The sequence below is a fragment of the Nasonia vitripennis genome (genome assembly GCF_009193385.2).
Source record: "Nasonia vitripennis strain AsymCx chromosome 4 unlocalized genomic scaffold, Nvit_psr_1.1 chr4_random0005, whole genome shotgun sequence".
NCBI lineage: Eukaryota > Metazoa > Arthropoda > Insecta > Hymenoptera > Pteromalidae > Nasonia > Nasonia vitripennis.
In genome coordinates this window covers 1015807-1041500 of record NW_022279640.1, presented here as the reverse complement: position 1 = coordinate 1041500, position 25694 = coordinate 1015807, and the positions used below count along the sequence as shown (strand labels likewise).

The 25694-nt window shown below is 35.1% G+C and overlaps 2 protein-coding genes across 2 annotated transcripts in view; both read left to right on the top strand.

Moving 5' to 3' along the window:
• Window positions 1-25694, top strand: part of LOC103316989 — a 357042-nt gene that overhangs the window by 236118 nt on the left and 95230 nt on the right. The gene's annotated exons all lie outside the window — the stretch shown is intronic.
• The window catches only part of LOC107981668 (ras-related protein Rab-32), a 229075-nt gene continuing 215790 nt past the window's right edge, over window positions 12410-25694 (top strand). Inside the window, exon 1 of the mRNA XM_031928297.2 lies at window positions 12410-12614. Coding sequence (XP_031784157.1) covers window positions 12612-12614 — 3 coding nt within the window. The 5' untranslated portion in view covers window positions 12410-12611. The remainder of the gene's footprint in view (window positions 12615-25694) is intronic.

The following is a 25694-nucleotide window of genomic DNA, read 5'->3' as shown; positions in this document are numbered from 1 at the left end:
ATATTGTGGGGGGGGGGGGCTTTCACATTATTCAAATCACATGGAAAATGAAAGAATTTTTCCTTATTTCGTGTGAGGGGCTGTGCAAGGGGGGCATGGCGGGAGGGTGGCATGGCGGGGGGGGGGGGGGGGGGGGTGCGGAAGGAGGACTGCTAGGGGGGGTCTTAAACTTTTTTCAAATGACATGGAATATGAAAGAATTGTTTCTTATTTTGCGGGGGGGGCTGTGCGGAGGGGGTGTGGGGGGAGTAGGGGAGTATACACAAAATAACTATTATATATATATATATATATATATATATATATTTCTTGAGTGCGCTCGCTGCAGGCGAGCGCACCTCTTCGCTCGCGTCGTCCCTTGGCTTTCGACCAGCTGTCTCGTCTTTTTCGTCATCTTCGGGGGTTTTCGCTTTACACTCCTCGGGGCCGTAGTACTTCTTGAGTTCTTCGGCGGCCACTAGATCTTTTATTTTACCTTCGGCATTTTCTAGTCTGAAAGTATTTGACCCGACTTGCGTGATGATGGTATCCGGGCCGATGAAAGGCAGTGCGAGCTTTGCCGCTATCTCTCCCGCTGCAGACGAGAGCGTATGGCATCGATTCCACACTAATTCGCCGACCTTGAATTCTGCAGGCTGGCTCGATCTTGCGCTACTTTCGACAACTCTTCCGCTCGCTCGCTTCTAGTAAGTTTAGTTTCTGTAGGTTTGCTTGATTGGCTATCAGCTCGTCCATGGCATTGTCTGAATCGTCGGCTTTTTTATTCAAAATGCCGAATTCTGTATGTATGAGTTCGGTCTGGTTTGCTAGTAATTTCGCTAGTTGTCTCGAAATGGTGCAGCTAATTTTCCCTATCGCTGAGAACCAGGCTCTTTTGATGCTTGGTTTCTGGATCGCTTCGTGACCTTGTAGTAGCTCTTTTACTTTGTCAGCGTTCCTCGCTGTCTCCTCGATTTGCTGACGTATCTTAGCCAGTTGTGCTCGTACGGGCATGCTGTGTTTATTTGCGTGAAGAATCTTTTTAATATACCTAAGCTTCCTAATAACTTATTCCATCTATAGAAAAATATCTCAATATTTATGCGTTGTATCATTTTCCATGATGTGCTGTAGGTTGCCAATGGGTTTAGTTTCTCAACCAATAGTCCTGGGTTATGGTTGATGGCCTGTATGGTAATTCCTTCATTGGTTTCCTTGGATGCCGCGCACCTGTAAGAGCGGTGTCTTGTAGTTGCGTTTTCACGGTATGATAGCGCCGTGATAGCTACTACATTTTGTGTTAGACTGTTATTATTATTCTCATTTTTTACGCCTATGGCTGTCATTTTAATTGTATGATCCACTTGTGGGTTAGTAATATTAATCCCTTATTTACGTTAAATTTTGTTTATTTATTTAAATTATTAGGCTATATGGTACTAGCTGATGAGCATTATGGGACGCTCCCTTATGGGATCCCTTTAATTAGCCAAGAGTTTAAATGCTAGCAAAATATTTATTCGATTCAAAGTTTTAGCCGTGATAAGGCTTTCGTTGTTTATCCGATTCTTCGTGGCTTTTCTGCGCGCTGCCTCTCGGGCGCTCAGATTTCGCGAGACACGATCTTGTGTTGGTGTAGGAGATTATGTCGAATTTGCGCTTCTTACTTTCCTCGCATTTTCTCCTCGATTTTGGCCAGTGTTGTGCGTTGATTCCGTGCTGTAATTCCTTCTTCTATTGTCGAATAAGGCCGTGCAGTTTTGGTGTCTCGGTGTTGAGAAGGTACTGAAAATGGAGGTAAGTGAAGTTTTATTCTAAAACCTTGGAAACAGATGCTTATGTGTACTTCGTCGTACTCATGCGATTGCAGCGCCAACCTTAAAATCTAATTTTACATAAAACTTTTTAAATAAAGCTTGCAAATGAAAAACCGAGTATGTAGCGCCGTAGTGTTAAGTTTAATGAATCGTTCTACCGGAAGAAAAATTCGATCGTACTTTCTGTTTTTCTAGAAGTTTGAAAATACAAAATACTCTGTGGTGGATTTGCGAAGCTTTTGCGCCGATATCCCCTTAATTATTTGATGTGTCATTATTAAATATACTGTTAGATATTATATGTACACTCGATGGTAGTTAATTCTTGTGGAACGTTTTTGAAATGCTCTAATAAGATTGCTAGATTGATAAATTCTAACCAATCAAAAGCACGACTTCGAAAACGTTATATAAGAATTAATTACCGTCAAGCCTAAATGAATATATTCAGTACAGCCAACATTCTAAAAAAGTAGTTATAGCTACTAGTAATGAGAACCGGCTTTAAAATTATAGAATAAAATAGAAATAAATTTTAAATATTAAAAAATGTTTTCAAACTCTTTGTAATTATTTGATGACAGTATTAATTATATTAACAACATCTAACAAAAAAATAATATTAATTAAACATTTTTTTTATTTACATTTATAAAATAATGTAAATTGAGCGATTATAGTAATCATAAAATTTATATTCTGTACTAAAATGTAATACATAATACGACATTTAATTTTATATTAAATAATAACTATATCTTCAATCTCTAACAAAAAAGAAAAATGAAAACAATTGAAAAAAACGTTATGAACGCAGATAATAGCAGAAAAATGTCGGAATTGAGACACAGATAACAGTAATCTTTTGTTGTCTTTAGTTTTATTTAGTTTGCTAGATACTTCAGTTGGATTTCTTTTTTACAGGTGTAAAATTTTACAATTGAGAAAATAAATAAAAAATGAATACAACAGACAATAATTATTAATAAGTAAAGACAACAGTTTTTTCATAGTTCAAAGCAGTTTTCTTCATTTTATAATTGCTGTCTTCTACGTTCACTAGTTTGTTCCCAATCAAAACAGCTATCTTCGAATTTCTACACATTTTTCTTAACTTTTTTAAAAACACGCCTTCAATAACATAAAAAAGAAACTTTTAAAAAGGAAAAGGTTAGGCGAGTTTGATTTATTCCGCAACGAAATAACATATAAAAAAGAACTGAGATCAATCAACCAAAGTCAAGTTTATTGTATTTAATCATAATGAGGCTTTTTTTTACCAATAAAGGGCTTACTTAACTTTAAGATAATTATATATACTAATCAATTGGGAACAATTCTCAAGATACTGACTAAGTAACTTGCCATGACCGTTTCATTGTACTTATGGTGTTTTTATGGCGTTATAATAAAATACGTAAGGAGACAATTTTAGTTGTTCACCAGTAAACAAAATGAAACGGTCATGGCAAGTTACGTAGTAAGTATCTTGAGAGTTTTGAAGTGAATACTTCTATAGGCTCGCCGGGTACACATTTTACTGGGGAGTGAATCAGCGAGCGGCGACCGTCACGGTGGTGGGACAGACCGATAGTCACGAAAGCAGCGGCAGCTCTTTCCCCCCACGACGCACTTTTCGCCGCGCATGTTAGCATGCTCGCACAGCTCAGCTCTTCCCTTACATATCAGCCGCACTTATTTACACACGCTGCAAACGGCTATCGGATTTTCTCGGATTTCGAACGCGCTAGTATAGCGGTACCTTTTCATGGTACTTCAATTTTTTTTTTGCGTCAACTAGACGACGTGACTATTTTAATATGCGCAAAACGTTTGCAGGTAAACATTATTGACTTATTGCGGTAAACGTTATCACTGTATGACACGCCCTGGCGTAACCCTCGATTTATCGCATGCTTGTGCAAAAATGCACTCTCTAAATCTCGGATTACGCACGTTGTGTCACAAAATATCGTACGATACTATTATTCTTATTATATTTTCTTTATTCGTATGATATTTTGCCTATTCTAAATTTACAAGTTGATCAATGATTACTTCACCTAAGATTTTTTAACTCTCCGTCAAAGTTGCGATTAAGTTGGAAAAATAAGAAAATGGCGGCGATTTGCGCATTAAAATTACTAAATCAAAAAATTATAAAAATTTCTCAAAAAAGTCAAATTTAAATGCATCCTTGTAGATTAGTACTTTGCACTCAACGAAGACTCATTTGAATTTGCGTCGAAAACTATAGTATATATATTTTAAACTATTGCGTCGAAGACTATAAAGTATATTTGCAGTCCCGCTGCGAAGACTAGTACATTTTTCAATTCGAATACGTTTGATTCTCTGGCAACGAAACTATTCAAAATTTTCCAAAATTCCACACCATCTGTTTAAATATTCACTTCTATCGGCTGTCTCCGAGACAGCCACATTTTTCTAATTAATCAGTATAAAACTTAACTTAAGTTCAGTAAGCTCTTTATTGACTAAAAAAATGTTGCTTCATTATGATTAAATAATTTAAACTGGACTTTGGTTGATTGATCTCAGTTCTTTTTTATCTGTTATTTTGTTGCGAAATATATCGACTCGTCTAACCTTATACTTTTTTAAAAGTTAATTTTTTGAGATTTTAGTCCATTTTAGTAAATTTTTTTAGGTCTTTCATATTCTCCTAAAAATAAAATATAAGCATCTTTGGCACCTTTTGACCATGGTTTTATTGTGACATTTTTATCGCTAACATGAAATCACTGATTGTTCTGATGTATATTTCTTAATTTTATTAGTATTAGAGTGACCTCTGTAATTCGCATCTCATTTGAACCTCTTTTACAGTGCGTTTACTTTATATTATACTATTGTTATTTACACATACTAATATTCTGCTGCCGAGTATTATATTATCTTTTTATAATTTCTAGCGCTGCATATAATAGATGCGGCTGCCGGTTTTTATGAAATATCGTTATAGATACCAGCGCTACATATGATAATATGCTGCTGCCGAGTATGAGCTATAATAATTTTAACAAATTACAAAATTTCTTTGTATACTATATTTTTAGTGAATATTTTATTTTTATGTACTTTTATTATAGCATTGTTAAGTAATGACACTTTTAAATTTTGTCTGTGCCTAACCCCTGAGAGAGCAACGTATAATTGACCATGACTAAAAACTGGTGATGGCAAGTAAATACCAACTTTATTATATGATTGTCCTTGTGATTTATTTATTGTCATTGCGGAACCTAATCTTAAAGGAAATTGTTTTTGTCGCATATTAAAGGGTATTTCTTCTTTAGAAGGTGATAAAATAATTCTTGGTATTAAAACCAATTTTTCAACATGTTTTTCTGTCAAAATTTCTGCTTGGATTGAATATTTTATCAATTTTTTAACAGCTAACCTCGTCCCATTACAAAGACCTTCATTAATATTCAAACTTTTTTAAAAGTATTACAATGATTCCAACTTTTAATACGGAATATATCTCACTGTACCGAAGTGTGTCAAAGTGTGCCAAAGTGTGCCAAAGTGCAGCAAATTTCCGAATTTGAACACTGGCACAGTATGGCACACTTTGGCACACTTTGACACACATGGGTTTTTCGGAAACAAACATCTCTTTTTTGACAAAGTATGGCACAGTATAGCACAGTTTGGCATGGTATGGCACAGCATGGCACACTTTATTACACTTTGGCACACTATGGCACATTTTGGCACACTTTGGCAAACTTTGGTACAGTGAGAATATCCCGCCGCCAGCGCGCCAAAACATTGCCACTGCACGATGTCGTCATATCGACGGCACGCGTGGAGCTTGAAGTCCCAGTTATAGAACGTAACAATAAATAATTTAATAAAAAAAAAAAAAATTCTAGCGTCGGTAAGACTTGAACCCGGATCCTTTGGGTTAGTAAGCTGAAGGTCTACCACTGAGCCACAAGTACTCGTTACAGTTAATACAAAAATTTAAACTCATGTACTTCAAGCAGCTTTAGATACTTAGTACTTTTACAATATTAATTAACAGTTACCCGTAATTGCCTTAAAGCTGCTGTCCGCCGTAAATGTTGGAAAAACATGCCTCAACAGGGGAATCCGTCGGGAATACAAGTTTTCCAGATTTCGTACAAAAATTTTCTAAGTCCTCAATTTCCGAACAACCCATCTGTGTCAAAATGTTCCAAAGTGTGCCAGAGTATGCCAAAGTGTAATAAATTTCCGAATTTGAACACTTTGGAACATTATGGCACACTATGGCACACTTTGGCACACTTTGACACACTTTGGCACATTATGGAACACTATGGCACACTTTGGCACACAATCCATTTCCACTAGGGTCAGCCATAGCTGGGCAGCACAAATTTTGTGTACGACATGACAGAGTAGTGGTTGACAAAGATAAGCCTCTACCGTTCACAGGCTTACGGGATACGGGCTGCGCAATAATATATTGTGATGATGCGTGTGCTTTTAAAAAAAAAGGAGTGTTAAGAAAGTAACAGGATTACAAGATTCACAAAGACAGAAAAAAGAGAAGGTTTAGTCAGAAAAAAAGTAAAAGGAAGTAGGCTAAAAACATTTTAACAATTAATTAAGGCATGGTGTAGAGTTTAAGTGAAAAAAGTTAGTTCGAGCAAGTATGAGCAAGTATGTGTAATATAAGGATATTTTGAAAATTTAGTCTAGGCGTTGTGCAGAATATTGTTTATTCAGTACATATAGTGAGTTTGAGTGAAAAAAGTTGATTCAAGCAAGTATGACATCTAATATAAGGTTTTTTAAAAAATGTAGGCTAGGCGTAGTGTAGAATATAGTATATTCAATATATATAGTGAGTTTAAGTGCAAAAAGTTTGTTCAAGAAATTGTATAAAAATTAGTAAAAGTATGCGTATATATACATGGTGATGAGTATGATAATATACAGTTACAGTGCAAGTGTTTAATATAGTTAGAGTGAAAACAACTCATATTTTCTTAATATTTAAGGTTATGCAGAGGGATAAAATATCAAATATACGTATATATAGATACATATGCTTAGTGATGGCTTAGAATATAGTATATTGAACATATATAGTCGTTGTACAAGTATTTCATAGAAGCAAGTGTGAAAAGTTTCCTTTTTCAAGAATTTAGTATGGGTATAGTGAAGAAATGTCTGTTTCTACCTTTATTGGCCTACAAAAGTATGTCTAGAAAGTTGCATATACATGGTGACAGTGAAGCTAACTCGGACCGGGATCCGGAGCATGCACAGAATCCTGCTCCGCTGCCACGCTCTCATTGGCGCTCCGCACTCGCGCGCGGTTTGAAAAAGATGGGGGGCGGGGCTTTGCGTCAGCCGTTTTTCGGAAGGACCGAGTTCAAGCCCCGTGAACGGAAAATTTTTTTTTTACTCTTTTCTGATAGTTGACATTCTAATTGACGTAAAAAACTCTTTGTGTACTAAAAAAACAATTAGAAAGCTACACAACAATTTTCACATAGGGATATACATCAGTAGGTAGCATATATCCAAGCAAACCCCTCATGACTATGGAAACATAAATATCTAAACCCTATAAACCCTAAAAACTTAAATATCTGTTAACAAATCATGTTTAAGCTTAAACAAACCCAATTTAAACAAACAAGCCACCCCACCCTCTCGATAAACATATGCTACTTTCAATCTTTCTGCTCCAACGACGTTCGCGGCGGCGCGGTCTACGTCGTCGCTTAGTAATCTTATGCTCCCGGGTTCGAGTCCGATACCCGGCGATTTTTTTTTTTATTTTTTTTCTACTTTCTTATAAAATTCGTAGTATAAAATCAACAACCACAAGTTTTTTAGTTATTAAATAGCAAGATTAAAATTAACAAATAAATTTATAGTTTTAACAGTTTTTTATATTACACACACACTGCATTAAATTTACACTTTATTTATAAATATGAAATATAAAATATAAAATAAATATAATATTGGCAATTTTCCACACAACCCGGGAGGTACTGCCACATGCGCGTTGCTTTTTGATTTATATAAATTATCCTATTTATTAATATTAATTTTTATATTTTATTGGAAGCAGTTAAACGACATGGTAAACTGCTTACAATATTTAAAAAAAATATTTACAAATGGGATTATTTATAAACGTGGAAGCCTCGCCAGTAGCCCTACTTTACCACGTAAAGGAGCTCCGCCTTCCTCCACGCTCCTCCCTACTTGCCTCCAATCTTAAACGCAAAAGTCTCAATAACGTACATGTTTTTTAACAATCTTCTAATAACCAAAGCTTCATTACTTTCATAAAACTTTAATGCTTAGAATATTGATAAAAAAGAGCACAGTAAACGAGCCTTTTTGCGCAGAGTCCACCACGGAGGGCGAAAAAGACTCTTAAAAATCTCCTGCTAAAATTCGTCGACAGAAAAAATGTATACAATAATAGCAAGAGATAAAAAAGAGTCTTTTTCGCCCTGATGTAAATTCGACTGAAGAATATTGTATATAATAATAATAATAAGTTCATGAGTCTAAACAATAAATAATACAAAACGCTAAAAAAAAAAAGAATTTATCAATTTTACAAAAGAAACTTATACAATGTTGTTCAATCGAATTTACATTAAATAATTATATAAATACCACTTCCAAATAGGATCTATTATCGCATCATGTCATACGATAATCTAAAATAAAGCAATTCCGTTCCTGCATCATTTTTAAGATTAAAAATCACAGACCAAAAAGACTCTACATCCGATTCCATATATTTCGCGATTTCATCGGGACTAAAATGCAAAGGTAAGGTTCTCCATTCAAAAGCTAATTTATCTGAATCAATATATGAAAAATATTTAGTAATTCCTTCTAAATATGGAGAATTTTTTCGTTCGTCTAAATCTAACGCGATTTTTGGCTCTACAAAAGAAATACAATAAACTCTAGAATTCAATTTAATACTGATAATTAAATTAATTTTATAATGATATTTTTATTTATTTATTATTATTATTAGCTAAATTATTAAAATATATCACAAATTTTAATTAAGTCTCACTGTTTTTTTTTTTAAATAATCTAAATGCTAAAATTCTAATAAAATCGTTATATATTCATATATGCATGTATAAATACGGAGATATATCTTAAAATAATGGTTTTTTAATACAAAATACCACAACGAAATATTTAATAACGCGGAGAAAAAATAAAGAGTATTAACTGTTCCAACCAGATATAATTAAACTTAATGCGATGTATACGCGGATGTCTAAGTTAAACGAACGAACTATTTTACCTCAAACGCAGAAAAACTCAACGGCTTCCCCGATTTCCCGGAAGCCCGTCACAACAGTCGCGTGGCGCGTGGTCTCGCGCGCTCGGCCGGATTTGATGTATATGCGCTGCAAAAGAAAGAAAAAGTAAGAAAAAGTAAAAGGATGTAAGCAGAAGTAAGAAAATAAAAAAGTGGCTATTTTCTTATACAATATTACGCTTACAGACAATTTTTTACATTTTGTTATACTTTTTTACGTATTGTTACATTTGTCGTTTCAAACAAGAGACCCCCATGAAATCCTGGATCAATGGATTTGTAATATATTGTAATAAAACGTAACAAAATGTAATAAAATGTAGCAAACTGTAATAAAACGTAAAAAAGGTCCAAAATCCAACAAAAACGTACAAAATGGTACGATTTGTTACATTTTCTTATATTTTATTACACTTTATTAAATTTTTTATTTTCCACTAGGGGACATGGCGATTTGGTGTTTGCTGTGCAATATTGGCTTTGCGTAATAAATAAGGCAATAAGAGTATCATTATCAAAACAATTCCATCATTTCAACTGCGATAATAATGCTTTACGTACCTCTCTGGCGATTAAAATCTACGTGATTATACAATTCGAAGATAAACTGTGTTTATGGTAGGTACGTGGTCGTAACCAATGTCCCGGAATAATGTATGATGCCATACATAATTCATTATCCATCTTATATAATCATACACTTTTTATTTCGTTTATCAGGTCATTTTCATTGTCAATCTTACAGTTTATATATATATATATATATATATATATACTGTAATTTAGCCATTATATCATGTTTGTTTTCAACATAAGTTCTAGTAGAAGGTCAGGCCCATTCTGAAACTTTACAGCTACTTTTTTACTATCAAAATGTATCTTTTTATTGTATTGAGATTGTTGGAGTCCGGATTAATCATTCAGATTTTTATATTCTAAGGTTTAAAATGCAAACAAAGTAGCCTTAACATATATATAGTGCTTTAGAAGTATTTTTATTGAAAAAATCAGAAAATTTCACAAAAAAAAGTATTCGGGTAGTTTTAGTTTAAAATGCATCCCTTATGAGCTACAAATCATTGAAAATAGGCAAAAAATGCAAAAATTGCTTAAAACCTTAAGTTTGACTAGCTAGAACTCGAAGCTAAATGAAGAAATCACGCTGAAATTTTTTTTTTTGGGAGTCAGGCACAACATATGGAACATATATATAATATGTTCCATATTTTCTTTTGAGAAAAAGTGATATTCGCACTTTGAAGCAAAAGTGGTCCACCTGGTGGCCACAATCTTTATATATGAGTGGTTCTCTGTGAAATCAAAGATATGAAAATTTTAATGTTTGCCTAAACTGTGTGTGTGTGTTGTGTATATATATATATATATATATATATATATATTCATATCTTTGATTTCACAGAGAACCACTCATATATAAAGATTGTGGCCACCAGGTGGAGCACTTTTGCAAATATCACTTTTTCTCAAAAGAAAATTATGATTTTATAAGATTTTTAGAACAGTTTTAAATTTACATTTTAGAACAGGCACTTCACACTTGTCCACAGCTGTTAAAAAAATTTGACATACTTATTAAAAATATATGATATAACCTTAGTGGAAATGGAAATTGTGCTATAGTGTGCCACATTATGCGAAAATTTTCCACAATATGCCAAATTGTGCCATGTTCTGCTACACTCATGCAATTTCGGACATATTGCACGAATTGGCACAGTTTGGCACAGTATGGCACATTTTGGCACAGTCTGGCACAGCGTGGCCTCAATGTACCAAATTTTTGAAATAATGAAAATATTTTTTACGAGTTAGGCAGGAATTCTGGCATAGTTTGGAATAGTATGGCACGACCTTGACATAATATGGCATAGTTTGGAACAGTTAGGCACAGTTTGTTACAGCTTGACATAGTGTTGCTGTATCCAAATTTTGTATAAATAGTACCTAATAAGAAGTCTTAAACATTATAATACAAATAATTTTAAGTTTATGAGACTTGAGAATCGTTCATTCAGTGACAGTTATATTAACTACTCTTTATAAATTAATAGTCATATTAGCTTTAAAAAGTAGAAATTGATATACTTACATTATGAGAAAATAGCTCAGGCAGTTAGGCGTTCAACTGGCACGCTGGCGACCAGGGTTTGATTCCACCTCGGGTCATTTTTTTTATTAAATTATACAAGAAAGGTTCTGCCATATTATGCTAGTTTAAGCCATACTATGCCATACCATACCAAAACGTGCTCAAAATTTGGAAAAAACTCGATAAAAATATTTTTAATTATAAAAATATAATATTGTGCCTAATTGTGCCATACTGTGCAATACTGTGCCATGCTATGCCACACTGAGCCAAACAATGCCTAATCATGCGAAATGTTCGAATTGGCATGAGTATAGCACAATGTGGCACAGTTAGGTATGGTGTGGTACAGTTTGACACGATTTGGCATAGTTTGACATAGCTTAGCATGATCTGGTACAGCTGATTATTTCCACCAGGGAAGTATTATAAAATGTTCTAACTACGATTAAAACTTACATTTTCATCATTATAATATTATTTTTTTGTCTATAATTATGTAACACTTTTATAACTTTCCATTTCTACTAAGGTATGAATAAAAAAATTGGATTTTGCTTTTCTATACTGTTCGAACAAGAGTGTGGTTGCCATGTTAAAACATGATTTGCACAAAGGGCTAAGTGGACTTTTTGATCTCGAGTGGTTGCAGTATTCGTCTTTGATTCCAAACGTACTTGCCTTCAGCTCGTGCTACCCCGCCTCGGCTCGTACTGCAAACTCCGCACTCGATCTCAAAAACCCCATTTTACGCCCTTCGTATACAATGCGCAATATACTATTTCTTAACACATGCACGATTTTCGCGTTTTTCGTACCTATTAAGCGGGCGTAAAGTACTATTTCTTTTACCAGCGGGCAAAAAAAGTTGGCAGAGAGCAAAAAAAAAGTCGGCAGCGGGCAAAAAAGTGAGCAGTGTGTGTATATATGCACACAGGTGTGTGTATAGATAAAAAAAAAGTTTATTTGCCCACTGCTCACTTTTTTTGACCACTGCCGACTTTTTTTTGCTTTCTGCTACCTTTTTTGCCCGCTGGTAAAAAAGCTGGTGTACGCGTCTATGTGTGTGTGCGTGTGTAAGTGCATGTATAAATATATGTGTATGTTTGTGTGGATTCATAATGATTGGCAGTTAGATGTAAGGATACACAGATAAAGATAAATAGATATCCATACAGTCAAACAGAGTTGACAAGAATTAACAGACGTAAGCCAATAAATATTTGTTTATTCTGGTTTGTATAAATAATATCTAAAAAACAGTACAAAATGTTTTATTTTCTCTTTCTTTCATAATAGTATTTTAAAATAAGTACATGCGTAATTTATTTTACTTTAAAAAAGATTTCTACAATAAAACTTGACAATGGTAATTTGTATAAAAATTCTCCTCCTTTCATTAACAATTCAATAATATTTAGCAGTCATGAGTTTTTACAAAAACACGTTACGTTAGTTGATTTGTTACAAGTTACTTGATTCTTCAATTATCTCATATTATTTAAATCCGAACTTAAGTGGAAAGAGCAAGTATTAAATTTTGCTTGTAATCTTATCGTGTTTTCTTATCATAGTATACAACTGATACTTAAAGAGAACTTAATGCATATTTCACAATATTTTAAAAAATATATATAAAATGTTGTCCATTTTAATAAACAATTGTGTGGACTATATTTATTTTTTAAGTAAATGCAAACGAAAGTTGGCATGCTTTAATCCTCTCCCTTTTTTTCGATAACTATATTTTTTATTTTAATACTTTAAGCACAATTCACAAAAAAAAATATATATGTTGACTTGCAATTAGATCTAATTCAAAACAAGTTTAAAAGACTAAAAAAAGCAATAGAAAATTGTTACTTTGTGATGAACTAAAAATAAAAATATGATCTTGAAAAATTTGTTAGTTATCCACATTTGTATCAGAGATTTGATAAAAATTATTCATTTATGGTTGTGATTTCTATACTTTTTCGTTAAAATAAGTTTTAAAATATTCAAAAACTTTTGTTTCAAGAATATTATAAACTGTGTTGGTTTGTTTGTGCGCACGGGCACGCATTCACGTGTGTGTGCAGTGTTTAAACGAGTGTTTGTCTATATCACATACTAGTATATTGTGTACTACGCGCGTAATGTAAGCTTTTTTAGAACAAGTGTGCAACAAGGGACGAAATAGAAGATTTCAGTGTAATCACCGGAAGGAAAAATCTACTTTGCCTCGTGTTGCATACAGTATTTTATTCCACTCTCGACTAATAAAGGTCAGATTTGGTCTTTAAAAGCGGGGTCAAAGCCACTTCGTAGTCTATTAGGTAAGGGAATACGTATGTTTCATTTTTTAAAAATTAAAAAAAATTACTTTTTTCCTGCTAAATTATTTTTTTGCCACGCTAATTTTACTTTTGCTTTGCTAATTTTACTTTCGCCCCACAAAAGTAGTTTTCAGGAAAAATATACCACTGGGTTTTGCGGTGGAGTGTGCAATAATAGTATATTGTGCAACTAAGGAGGGAAATTCGATTTTTCCTATGGCGCCCTCGACTGATCACTTGTGCTCAAATCATTACCTGAGTCTGAAACAGCCATTATCCTTTGTTGCACACTGTGGTTTTTTGGCAAGGGCGATAAAAATAGGACCTTTTTTCGTGTATGGGTAAGAAATGGGAAATTGAGGACTGTATAACTGTTGCGTCTTTCACTTTATTTTTTATATTGTTCTAATGAACACAAAATAATAATTTACATTTATTTATTCAATTAAATAAAATTTACATTGTTCTCAATTTTAAATATAACAAACATTAAATATTTTAATTTTTTTAACAACAATTTTGATTATTAACAGCGGATAATAATATTTTTAACTGACTAAATTAAATTATTGATTGATTGTTATTAGAATTGTTAATATATATGATATTTTTAGATGAACTTCCATGAATGTTTGAAGATGATGATTCAGAGTGTGTTATTTTCAAATGTTTTAGTAAACGTGATAAAGTATCAGCATTTTTTTGGAGATATTGTCACGTTTGCAAGAAAGTGTTAGGCAATCACAGTAGGCTTTTTGTACTCTGATCGTCGTTTGTCTTTTTTGTTTCGTTATGGATAGATGCTACAACCATATTTAAAATACTTGTTTTATTTAGTATTCAATTGTCTATATACTCTTGGGCTACGTTGTCCGACTGCCAGCCTCTTAAATGGTTGAGGTCCATCATTGTACCTCCATCATTGGATAGGAGTGTTGCTGATGTACACTTTAATGAATGGCCAGTGTATAAGTTGGCATTTTCAAGATTTAACTATTTTTCAATCTTTTTTGATACGGAGGCTTTTGTATTTTTTCCAATGGGCTGTTTTGTACACTTTTGTGATTGGTAATTGAGAAAAAAACTTTTGGTCATACAATTATGTGGACGCAAAGCCATATACTGTTTTACAATTTTATTAAATTCTGAATCAACAGCGAATCTTCGATGTACATTAGTTTTAGTTTTTTGGAGGTCCACGGCAAGTATTTCCCCTTCGGTTTCTACATCATCAATTAATATTTTAATAATTTCATTACCATGGCAACATGCCAAAAATTATTATCACCTGTAAATAATAGATATTTTTAGATTTAGCATGTAAGTCAGAAAGTAAATAATTAGTATATAGTTACAATAAACTAATTTCCTTTGCGAGAAATAAGTTGTCGAAATTATTATCTAAAAAATGTTTGAGTAGATCACCACTAAACACTTTTGATTTCTTGTTTTCGAAACCCAAAGAATTTTGTTTTTCAAACTTGCGGATAGAAGGTAATAATTACTAATATCAAAGTTTTTGTTGGCTTTTGACCATCGAATAGTGCGACCATACTGTAATTGGTTTTTATTTTGGCATGTACTCTTTAAAATAAATTATTAAAGAATTTTCCGATGTCTCGGCTTTAGAGTTTATTTCACTAAATAAAGAGATTATATGCTGCATCATATTTTATTCTTGACTTCGTAGGAAAAACATCTTCGATAGCAGTTTGTGCTGCCTCAATTCAGGAAGCGTATCTGAGATAACTTCATTATTCTCGCTTTCTGAGTTTTCTGACATTGTTGTGCAACAAAATAAGATTAATTCCGATAAACCTTTGCGTTTGTTTGCCCAGTTACTCGTCGCATTGACGTTTCCGTTAGCAGATTAAATCTGAAGGTAGTACTAATTGTTAAACTTAGAAGTAGCAAACAAGGTCAGATGCAAGCGCTCACACTTCGATTTTACAGCGAGCTCCAATTGCGCGTGATAATTTAAACAAGTCTGGGTAAAAAATATGTGTGAATAAATATTTTAATATATCATCGCTCGTCACAAAAAGTAGTACATTTCAGATTTGCCACGAAGACTAGTACATTTCAGATCTTTCCCACATGAAACTTGTAACGGGGTGAGACTTGAATTGAGAGAAGAAAATCACAAAAGGAGACGCCGGGATCGAGAATCGATCCGGCGCTCCCGAGATCTTTAGGCGCGCGTGCTACCACTTGAGCCAACGTCGCCCTATTTCGTCACTCGCTATCCTGCCTCGATTACCGGCAAGGCGAGGGACGTTGTTCCTCGTTACAAAATATCCAATTGTTTTGGAAAAAACAAACAGTTATTTTGGTTAAAACTAATAAAATTGAAATAGTTTTAGTTTCCAAAAAATTTTTAAAAAATTTTGAAATGCAAAAAATGTTTATTAAAAAATTGTTTAAAAAAAATCAATATTTAATCTCATTACAACTTTTTGAATTTCAAAATTTTTTAAAAATTTTTTGGAAACTTTAAAACTATTTCAATTTTATTAGTTTTAACCAAAATAACTGTTTGTTTTTTTTTTTTCAAAACAATTGGATATTTTATGTGGGAAAGATCTGAAATGTACTAGTCTTCGTGGCAAATCTGAAATGTACTACATTTCGTTCGGAGCGACGATATTTAATAATAATAATTATTAATATATTTTATAACTTTCAAAACTTCTTACAAAATGTTCAAATTTGCAAATTTTTGAACTTTTGAGTAGCGGGAGGACTAGTATTTTTCCTCCCGCTGCGAGAAAAACTCGATTTTCCATTCATTTCTCATGCACGAACAAGGGCCTTTTTTTTGCACCTGTTAAAAAAATATATAAACGTAAAATGTATGTATCGAAATAATTATTCTAATACATTCCATTGTCGAACGATTTCCGATAGTCTTTTTGTACTTGTTATTGTACGTACCATTATACGTACTAATCAAAAATATTTCAATATTTGTTACAAAAAAATTAAAATAGGTATAACACAATAGGTATCTCATTTAGAGTTTTTAGGTAACTATTATTTGCCAAAAAGTAGAATGAAATATTTTTTTATTTAGTGCCGGCCACCTTATACAAGTACGAAACCAAGGAATAGCTTAAAACCATACTGTGGTTTAGTGTATACACTAACCAGCGACTGTGTCCAGGTGTATGTAGAGTCCGATGATGTGGTCCAGGTAGTGAGCTCCGTAGTTTTTCGAGTCTTTATTTATTTAACTCCAGAGTTACAAAACGTTTGCATTCGATACAAAGTTGGTATTATTCGCACAATAACACATTATAACGACGCAATCCTGCAGAGGAAAACAATATTTCCTGTTCGCAGGTCCGGATTAACCCATTAACCCATTAAGCCCATGCTAAGACTGGTTGAGATAGCGACAAACAAACTGTGCTATCCTTTGCATAAGTGAAAAATAAAAGATACGGATTTTTTCTTATGTCATTTGCAATTATTTATAACAAATTATTTAAACAAATTACAAAAAAATTCATAATTTTCAAAATCTGAATGCGGGAATCGATTCTGGAGGTAAAATCGAGACGAAAACCTATATAACACTTTTTTATCAGAGTTCAATTTGTTATCTTTATGTAGAAATAAACTATTGTCAAATAAGTGTTTTCATTCTCTTGCATGGTATGTGGAATCATAGCAGTATTTTTTACTGATAAATTTTGAGATCTTATACTGTAATTGGATAAGTTTATTTCATTTCGCAAATCGTTCCGTGTTAGAGATCACGTTTGAGTGGCGGGCTAACGGTTGAAAACATTCATACATTGGATCTATTCTTTGAAATAATAATTTCGGAAAACTTTTAGATTTTATTTTATTCTACATCGGCAACGTCACTGATAATGCCGAGACGGAGAATGAACAATAATTCAATCCCACCGAACATATTTACAATAATTCATGTGAATATTGATGGATAAATTCAATAATTAGCTTCATTCTATACGATTTTTTGAAACACTCTCAGGAGGCCGAATGTTTCTTCCTACATTACAATAACTAATTGGCCTCTGACAGAAAAGTGTTATATGGGTTTTCGTCTCAATTTTACCCCCAGAATCGATTTCCGCATTCAGATTTTGAAAATTATGAATTTGTTTGTAATTTGTTTAAATAATTTGTTATAAACAATTGCAAATGACATAAGAAAAAATACGTATATTTTATTTTTCACTTATGCAAAGGATAGCACAGTTTGTTTGTCGCTATCTCAATCAGTCTTAGCATGGGCTTTAACAATACCAAAAAATAATTGAGATTACTGGTTGGTTATTGCTGTATCTTCAGCAATAACTTCCAGTCATACAACATACCATACAATCTCCATTTATGCTTAAGGATAGCATGGGTCTATGTCGGACTTCCAGACACAGTTCATACCACCCTTCTCATTCATACAAACATAGGTCGGGTTACGAGAATCCTTAGACACTGTTGGTCCCGACTCTGATAACAATATATATTATATTCTAAAAAAAATTAACGGTGACATATAAATCCTTTTAATAATATTATATAAAAATTTTGTTAACATTTCTTAAGACTTTGTAAGTATTAGTAAGTGATTTTATGATTTGGTGTTTTGTACGAGTAATGTTACGACAACATTAAAGAACACATTAAATATGATTATATTGTACAATTTTTTAGATTCTATGTTTTTGTATTATAATTTGGTATTGTAATGAAATAACTTAAATTTAAAATATTACATTCTAACTTTGTATAGTTTCACTTTTAACAGCTTTCACATTTTGATCTAATTCATCAGTTCCGCACTAGCATTTGTCTTGCTGTCATAAATCTATCCGTTGTTGCATTTTTTTCTCTGAAATACGACATTTTCTCTGTTGAGTTGAGCCTAGCCGGGCATGTAAGTCCAACTGCACAGGTAACTCTATAGTGTGGGAACATTTCTTTGTGCTGATTAGATGAGTCACACTTACAGTCTGACGTAAAAACTATTTGATCAATTATTACTATGTCTTTATACGGTGATTGTAATTTGAGAAAAGACACTGAATTTGTAAAAACCTGTTTCCCTCTTATTTCTTTGTCAAAGTAGAAATAGGCTTTGTTCGATCCTAGATAGTTAATATCGCCTTAGGTCATTCAATGGCTAGCTGATTCCGTGATTTTATGTCCAGGTGCGGCAGTCGCTTCTCTATTTCTTGCTTTGTTGCTATTTTCTGCAGCCATTGCATCTATCATGGAGAATACCGTTTCAATTGGTTTATATTTTTCAATATTAGGATTTTTGATGTTTTCCAAATTATTACATGTTCCTTTAATGAATTTGATAAATTTGATGTTAGCCATATTGCTTCTTGTTTTGAGCATCCAGATATTTATAATATCGTTTGTGATATTGTCTAGCCTATTAATGATATTTGGATATGTATTAATAATTTTATTGTAATTGTAGAGGGAGACACGACAATGTTTGCGGATTTTGTATGAATTACATTTTGCCTTTTGCGTAAATGTAGGTTCTAATATCTAAATATACAGATTTTTCTGCAGTTACTTGTCCATTATTATTCATTTCTTTTCTTTGTTTTATTAAATCCTGTATTTTTGAGGATATTATACATTTTCGCTAACTTTTGTCTTGGTTGCATATCTTTGAATGCCATATTTTAAGTTGCTGGCAATCTACTGTCGTGGTATTTGTATCTTCACCCAATAATTCTTGACCAGTCTTGTATTTTACTGATGTTTGTTTTTCTCCGCATGTATAATATTTTAAGATTTATTATAGATGTTGATAGCTTTGATGTAGCTATTTTTTGTTAACAGTTTTATTATACCTCGGTAGGATTATTAGTTTATTTCTTGTTCTGCTTGTTGAATTGATAAACTGATTTTTAAAGTTATTATAATGATGCCGTAGACTTTCATATGCGAATAGTTGCTTTAGGTTAAGTGGATTAGCTTTTGGGAAGGTATTTTTATTTATAATTTTTAGGATTCTTTTTTGGACGGTTTGTAATAGTTGCAAGTTATTTTGATACGCACCACCCCACGCAACTATTCCATAGTTAAACAGACTGTGAAAGAATGCGTAGTAAATTATTCTTAGAGTAGTTGTATCCATAAATTTGGAAATTTTGCTGAAGATAAAAATGAGGTATCTAGTCTTATTTATGAGGTATTCAATATGTTCATTCCATCTCATATTCGAATCAATTATTAGGCCTAGGTATTTTGTTTCATTCACTCTCTTTAGTACTTCATGATTTATTTTAAATTCAATTTTCTTTGGCACGCTGTCGCAATAGTTTCCAAAGGTGATATATACTGTTTTTTGAATATTTAATGTTAATTTATTTAGCCTGAGTCATGTAGAAATATCTTCAAGGTGTTTATTTATTTTTACTTTAGCTATTACTGTGTCATCTGCATAGTATATTATCGAGTTTTCTGGCATATTCATCAGTAAGTCATTCACATAAAGTATAAAAAGTAGTGGGCCAAGTATCGTCCCTCGTGGGACTCCAGTATTCACGTTTTCGAAATTGCTTGTGTGTGAACCTACTTTTACTTTTTGTTTCCTATTGTTTAGGTAACTCGTAATAAGTTGATGACCCTTGCCTCTCACAACATATGCGTATAACTTGTCTAATAATGTTTTATGGTCTACAGTATCAAAAGCCTCCGCCAGGTCTAGGAATGTAATAGCTATCGGTGTACTTCGGTCTAAGTTTTCGTATACTGTTTTAGAGATCATGTTCAGTGCATCTTTAGTACCTATGTTTTTCATAAAACCATATTGATTTTTACTTAATATCTTACTTTTACATAAAAAGTCTATGATTCTATTGTATATAACTTTTTCAAAGATTTTAGCAATATTTGATATTAGTGATATAGGTCTATAGTTATTCATATAGGTCTATAGTTACTCACTCGTCTAGGTGTTAATAATTTTTGGCGACGGTGTCGTTTATGCATAGCCCGATGATAAAGTCCAGGTATTGCAAAGATGACTACCTGAACCATCTTATCAGGCAGTACATACACCTGGACACCGTCGCACAGTAGGCCGAAGCAAGCTCGCTGTGGACAAATCACTCTAGAAAACTTCAGGATGGACTTCGTCGAACGTCTACAACGCCGGAGACCGGTGTTGTTTATCTCGTGCGGCAAGCTCGCTCGACCGCGATGTTAACAAAGTCGCGCGTCGCTATGCTTAGCGTGTAACTTGCGTTCTCGCTCTAATATAAGCTTTTGTTCGCTGTATAGATTTTATTTCGGTGCGACTATTATTTTTCTTGCGATGCCGAAATTTGAAATCTTCTAAACAAATATTGTTTAATCCCAGACGTTGGGCGCCAATATAACGGTGTACTGGATGCAGTTGCTCAGTTTCCAGCTCCGCTATAATCAAGGTCCGTAGACCTCGTTACTCTCGAGAAAGAGAGTCGTCGGGATAGCACCTAGTGCTGAATAGGTTCCGGCCAGGCCAGTTATGCTGCGATCTCGTACATATGCGAGACGCAAGCCCGCGGAGGCGGTTGGGTCGGTGATGGAGCGAGGTACAAGTGTACGCGTAGGAACACGCAAAATAACGACTGTCGAGATTGTTGAGGGACTGTCACAGCATTTATTGACAAACTATATACAGGGCTTGCATGCGAGTGTAATGTCCCACGTTTATATACCTATAGTACGAATGCGTATAACGCCTAATAGACGGCATCCACATACACACAAACCAACGAGAGCTGTACCGATTGCGACAATACACTACCGAGCGCAGAAAATCGGAGCGAGTGCTCTGACCTTCGCGTCAGCACTCCTCGCGCGCGAAACACGATTGCAAGACATACGCGACGATCCTGTGTGGCCGGTGCTGATTGGGCGACCGCGATCTTCTTCATCTAAATTACAAAACTGCTTGCATCGACACCGAGGCTTTAAAAACCCTGGAGCCGATCCACGCAGCACCTTTTTGCGTAGTTACTTGCTCACTATCGGTTGTAGTTGATTCTAAGGAGAAGCGGCGGTGTTTGATTGTGTTAGTGCTTGGAGCGTGCTAAATCCGTCCAACACCTTGGGAGCGTGCTAAATCCGTCCCTCGGCATAACAATCACCGGAAAGCCCTTTGAATCCAGACTCACACCGTAGAGAGAAGTACAAGCTAAGGTCCGTCGAGTGGAATCTCCGGCGTTAGCAGTGCAGTTGATCAACATATTTTATTGCCACGAGTAATCGTGTAGAGTAACTCAATCAGTATTGGCCACGTACGGATCGTAGAAAAATCCTGCGTACCTACTAAGATTATAATTGTAAGTCTTTACACTACATATTTTAAATACGATACTATCAACGAAACTATTAGATAAATGTCGAACATCAAACGTCTGTGAAGTGCTCTGGGTCAATTAAAAATAAATCAATAACAAATAATACAAAATACAAATTCAGCGAGTAATAAATTAATTGAAACCACCATAAATCATATCCTCAAATAGAAAGTCAATAGCTCCTACTAAATCATCATCGAAATCACAAAGGTAAGAGAGATAGCACTACGATAGAGAACTCGGATACATCGAAGTCCGAACGAAACCATCAAGAGTAGACAATACACCGTCCACGCACAAGAGTGTCCGCGCACAAGTAAGTCCGCGCCGGTCCCATCTCCAGACAACAACAGTGCATTAGAGAGTCCGCGCCGTACTGTCCGCGCACGCGTCCACTCGTGCTTAAAGACAGACAAATTATACACCCAGACATTCAGTATTATTCATTCAACCCTAGTACTCCCTAGTAACAATAAAGCTCCCGAGCTTATGCTAGTTTCCGCGAACTAAATAATTATTTGTGAACTCGCGCAGCCCGCATTTATACCAAATACGGTCTTTACAAAATGGCATCCCTTGTGGGGAACTAGCCATTGTTACTAGAGTAACAATTTCTAGAATTTCTTCGAGAAGTCTTTAGATTAGATTTATTTTAGAAGTTTTTCTTTTGAAACCTATAAAAAGTAAAATACGAAAATGTCGATCGATTTAAATCAAACTAGAGAGCAGATTCTCGCTATTGAGGACGTGCAAGCTAGAATTAAGGCGTTGGACCAGTTTTATCGTGTCCAGCAGGCGGAACGTGATCGTCAAATGTTGGACGTGTCCCGTGGTGTGATGGAGGCAAGTCAGACTCAAAATATAGCTAGAGCGGTCATGCACATACCCGAATATGACGGAACTAATATGCATCTTAAAGAGTTTCTTCAGGACGTGGATAACGGATTTACGCTACTTCCACGAGAACAAGAGCCACAGTATTTAAGGTTAGTAATTTCAAAATTGAGAGGTAGAGCAAGGCAAATGTTAGAAGGCCACACGTTTACCACATTATCAGATCTCAAAAAGCACCTAAAAGAAAGCTTAGCTCCTAACAAATCATACGGTCATTATTTGAATGAAATTCAATCAGCCACAATGAGGAAGGGAGAAAACGTTCGGCAATTTTACGGACGTTTGAATGTATTGATAAATTCAGCTGTCACAGCCGTGAAAGAAGGATTGACAGAAGCACAAGCAGCTGTGGACCAAAGGCCGCACCTCGAGTTGCTAGCGCTGGAGTCCTTTGTTAATGGGTTACCGGACGGCTGGAGGACAGGTCTGGTGGACTCGGCTCCGCAAACCCTACAAGCAGCCTACAATTCAGCCCTCAATTACGAGAAAGCCAGGATAAAAATGACAGGTGACAATTACGTGTATCCCCGAGTACACTATGTTTATTGCAACCCTGATCAGAGACCGAGAGAAAGAGAAAATATTCCAGACTTTGTTCAACCAACGAACATCGCAGATAAAAATTATGAGGACGCAGTAGAAACTGTAACGAAGAGAGTAAATTTCCATGAGGCAACACACAGAAGAGACGAAATTGCTCACGCATACAACGCGAATGATACATACTTTCCAAAAACCGTGATTGAGAATGGGAGAATAAATGCTCCACCTCAATTGAGATATACGCCAGCACCCGAACCCACGGGTCCAATAAGTATATTGAAACGGCCACAAACCCAGTCGAGAAGCAGATCAGTGTCTCCAGCACGAGGATACCCTCCTGGGACTGTGGACCACGGACAGTATGGACATCCTTATCCACCGATGGGACCATACCCGTATATGCCTCCTCCGCCGTTTTACTATTACCCCCCGGGGAATACCCCCTTTGCTTTTCCATACAGTAATCCATATATGCAACATCCTATGCAAGGACAAATGCAAGGATATGGATACCAACAGCCATGGATATCAATGGAAGGCAAGGCGATGGAATTCAAGGGTGATAGGAACCGATCAGCGTCACCGTATCGGGGAGATAAAATTCATTTAAACTGGGAGGAAGCTCGTTGGAAGGATGCGGCGACGGGCTCATCGACACAGCAACAGCGTCCAGCGAGCCCGAGGCCAAATCAGACAGCAGAAGGCCAACACAGATTATACGACTCACGACGAGAGTCAAGAGAACTCCAACAGTAAAATTGGAAATCGAACAACTAACGGTACCAGAAGCTCTGTGCATCATAGATACCGGAGCTGAGGTAAATGTAGTTAAACATGACTCATTACGACCAGAAGTAGTCATAGAACATGATAACTTTATAAACATCATGGGAATAGCACCCAAAGGATTCGACACCTTAGGAACAGTAAAACTAACTGTTATGGGTAAGAAACACATCTTTCATGTGTTACCCTCAAGTATACCTTTACATGAGGACATTATATTAGGCAATCCGTTTCTCTACGGAGAGAAAGTGAATATTCAGTTCGGCGATGAGGTCCTAATCACCGAAAGCCAACCAATAACACCAGTGCCTTTTGTACATAAGCATTTCCCCGAAAATCAGGAGGACGTGGACATAAAATATGGCCAAATAAATGTTGAAGGACAATCTTCGGAAGGTAAAGAGACAGCCGTAGAAGAGTACGAATTTCCGTATGAGTCCGAAGCCATCGATCCTAAAGTTCAGGACTTGCCGACCAGACCGTACAATCCAAACGGATTCAAATTGAAAGCTAATACAGTTTTCAAGCTACCAGCTAGAGCCAAGGTTCCCGTGAGAATACCCGCTACAGAAGATTCAGTACAAGGGCAGGCTTACTTAAGGCTGATCAAGACCGTCCCGGGAGTATACATTGGGGAAGCTGCAGTAATGAATGAAAAGGGTTACTGTTATGCAATGGCCATAAATACCAGAGAAGACCCAGTAGAAATCGAAATCTCGCCGCAACATCTTGAAGAATTCGATTTAAGTGAAGATGATGACTTCCTGGACTTTCCACTGGAAGGCGAAGCTCCGAAAAATTCGGAAGAAAGAATAAATTTTATTATGGAAAAGGTTAGAAAAACATATCATAAGAGACACGAATTGAGACAGATACAACGAATAGTGAAGAAATATTCACATTTGTTTTATCTACCTGGAGATCCAGCACCTAGGACATCTTGTGTGAGACATAAGATCCGGACGACGGATGAGGAGCCAGTCCGAGTAAAATATAAAAGAGGACCAACAGGACAAGAAGAGGAGTTGTTCAGTCAGTTACAGAAACTCCTGGACGCTCGAGTCATCAGACGTTCAAACAGTCCATTTTGCAGTCCGTGTAGAATTGTTCCAAAGAAACCAGGACCGGACGGTAAAAGGAAATACAGGTTAGTGATTGATTATCGCAAATTGAATGCAAAAACAATAAAAGATGCGTACCCATTGCCTAACATCGTAGAGATTCTGGAACAGATAGGAAGCGCAAAGTACTTTTCGGTTTTCGATTTAGCTATGGGTTTCCATCAGATAGAACTAGAACCGGAGGATATTCAAAAAACTGCCTTTAACACCAAGTATGGTCATTTCGAGTATGTGTGTATGCCATTCGGATTGGCTAATGCGCCCCCAACATTCCAGCGTTTAATGGACTGCGTTTTATCGGGTTTACAAGGAGTAGAAATGTACGTTTTTCTAGATGATATAGTGATTTATGCAAATACCTTAGAAGAGCATGAGGAGAAAATTTATAAAGTGTTTGACCGGTTGTCCGATGCAGGGTTACGCTTGCAAATAGATAAATGTC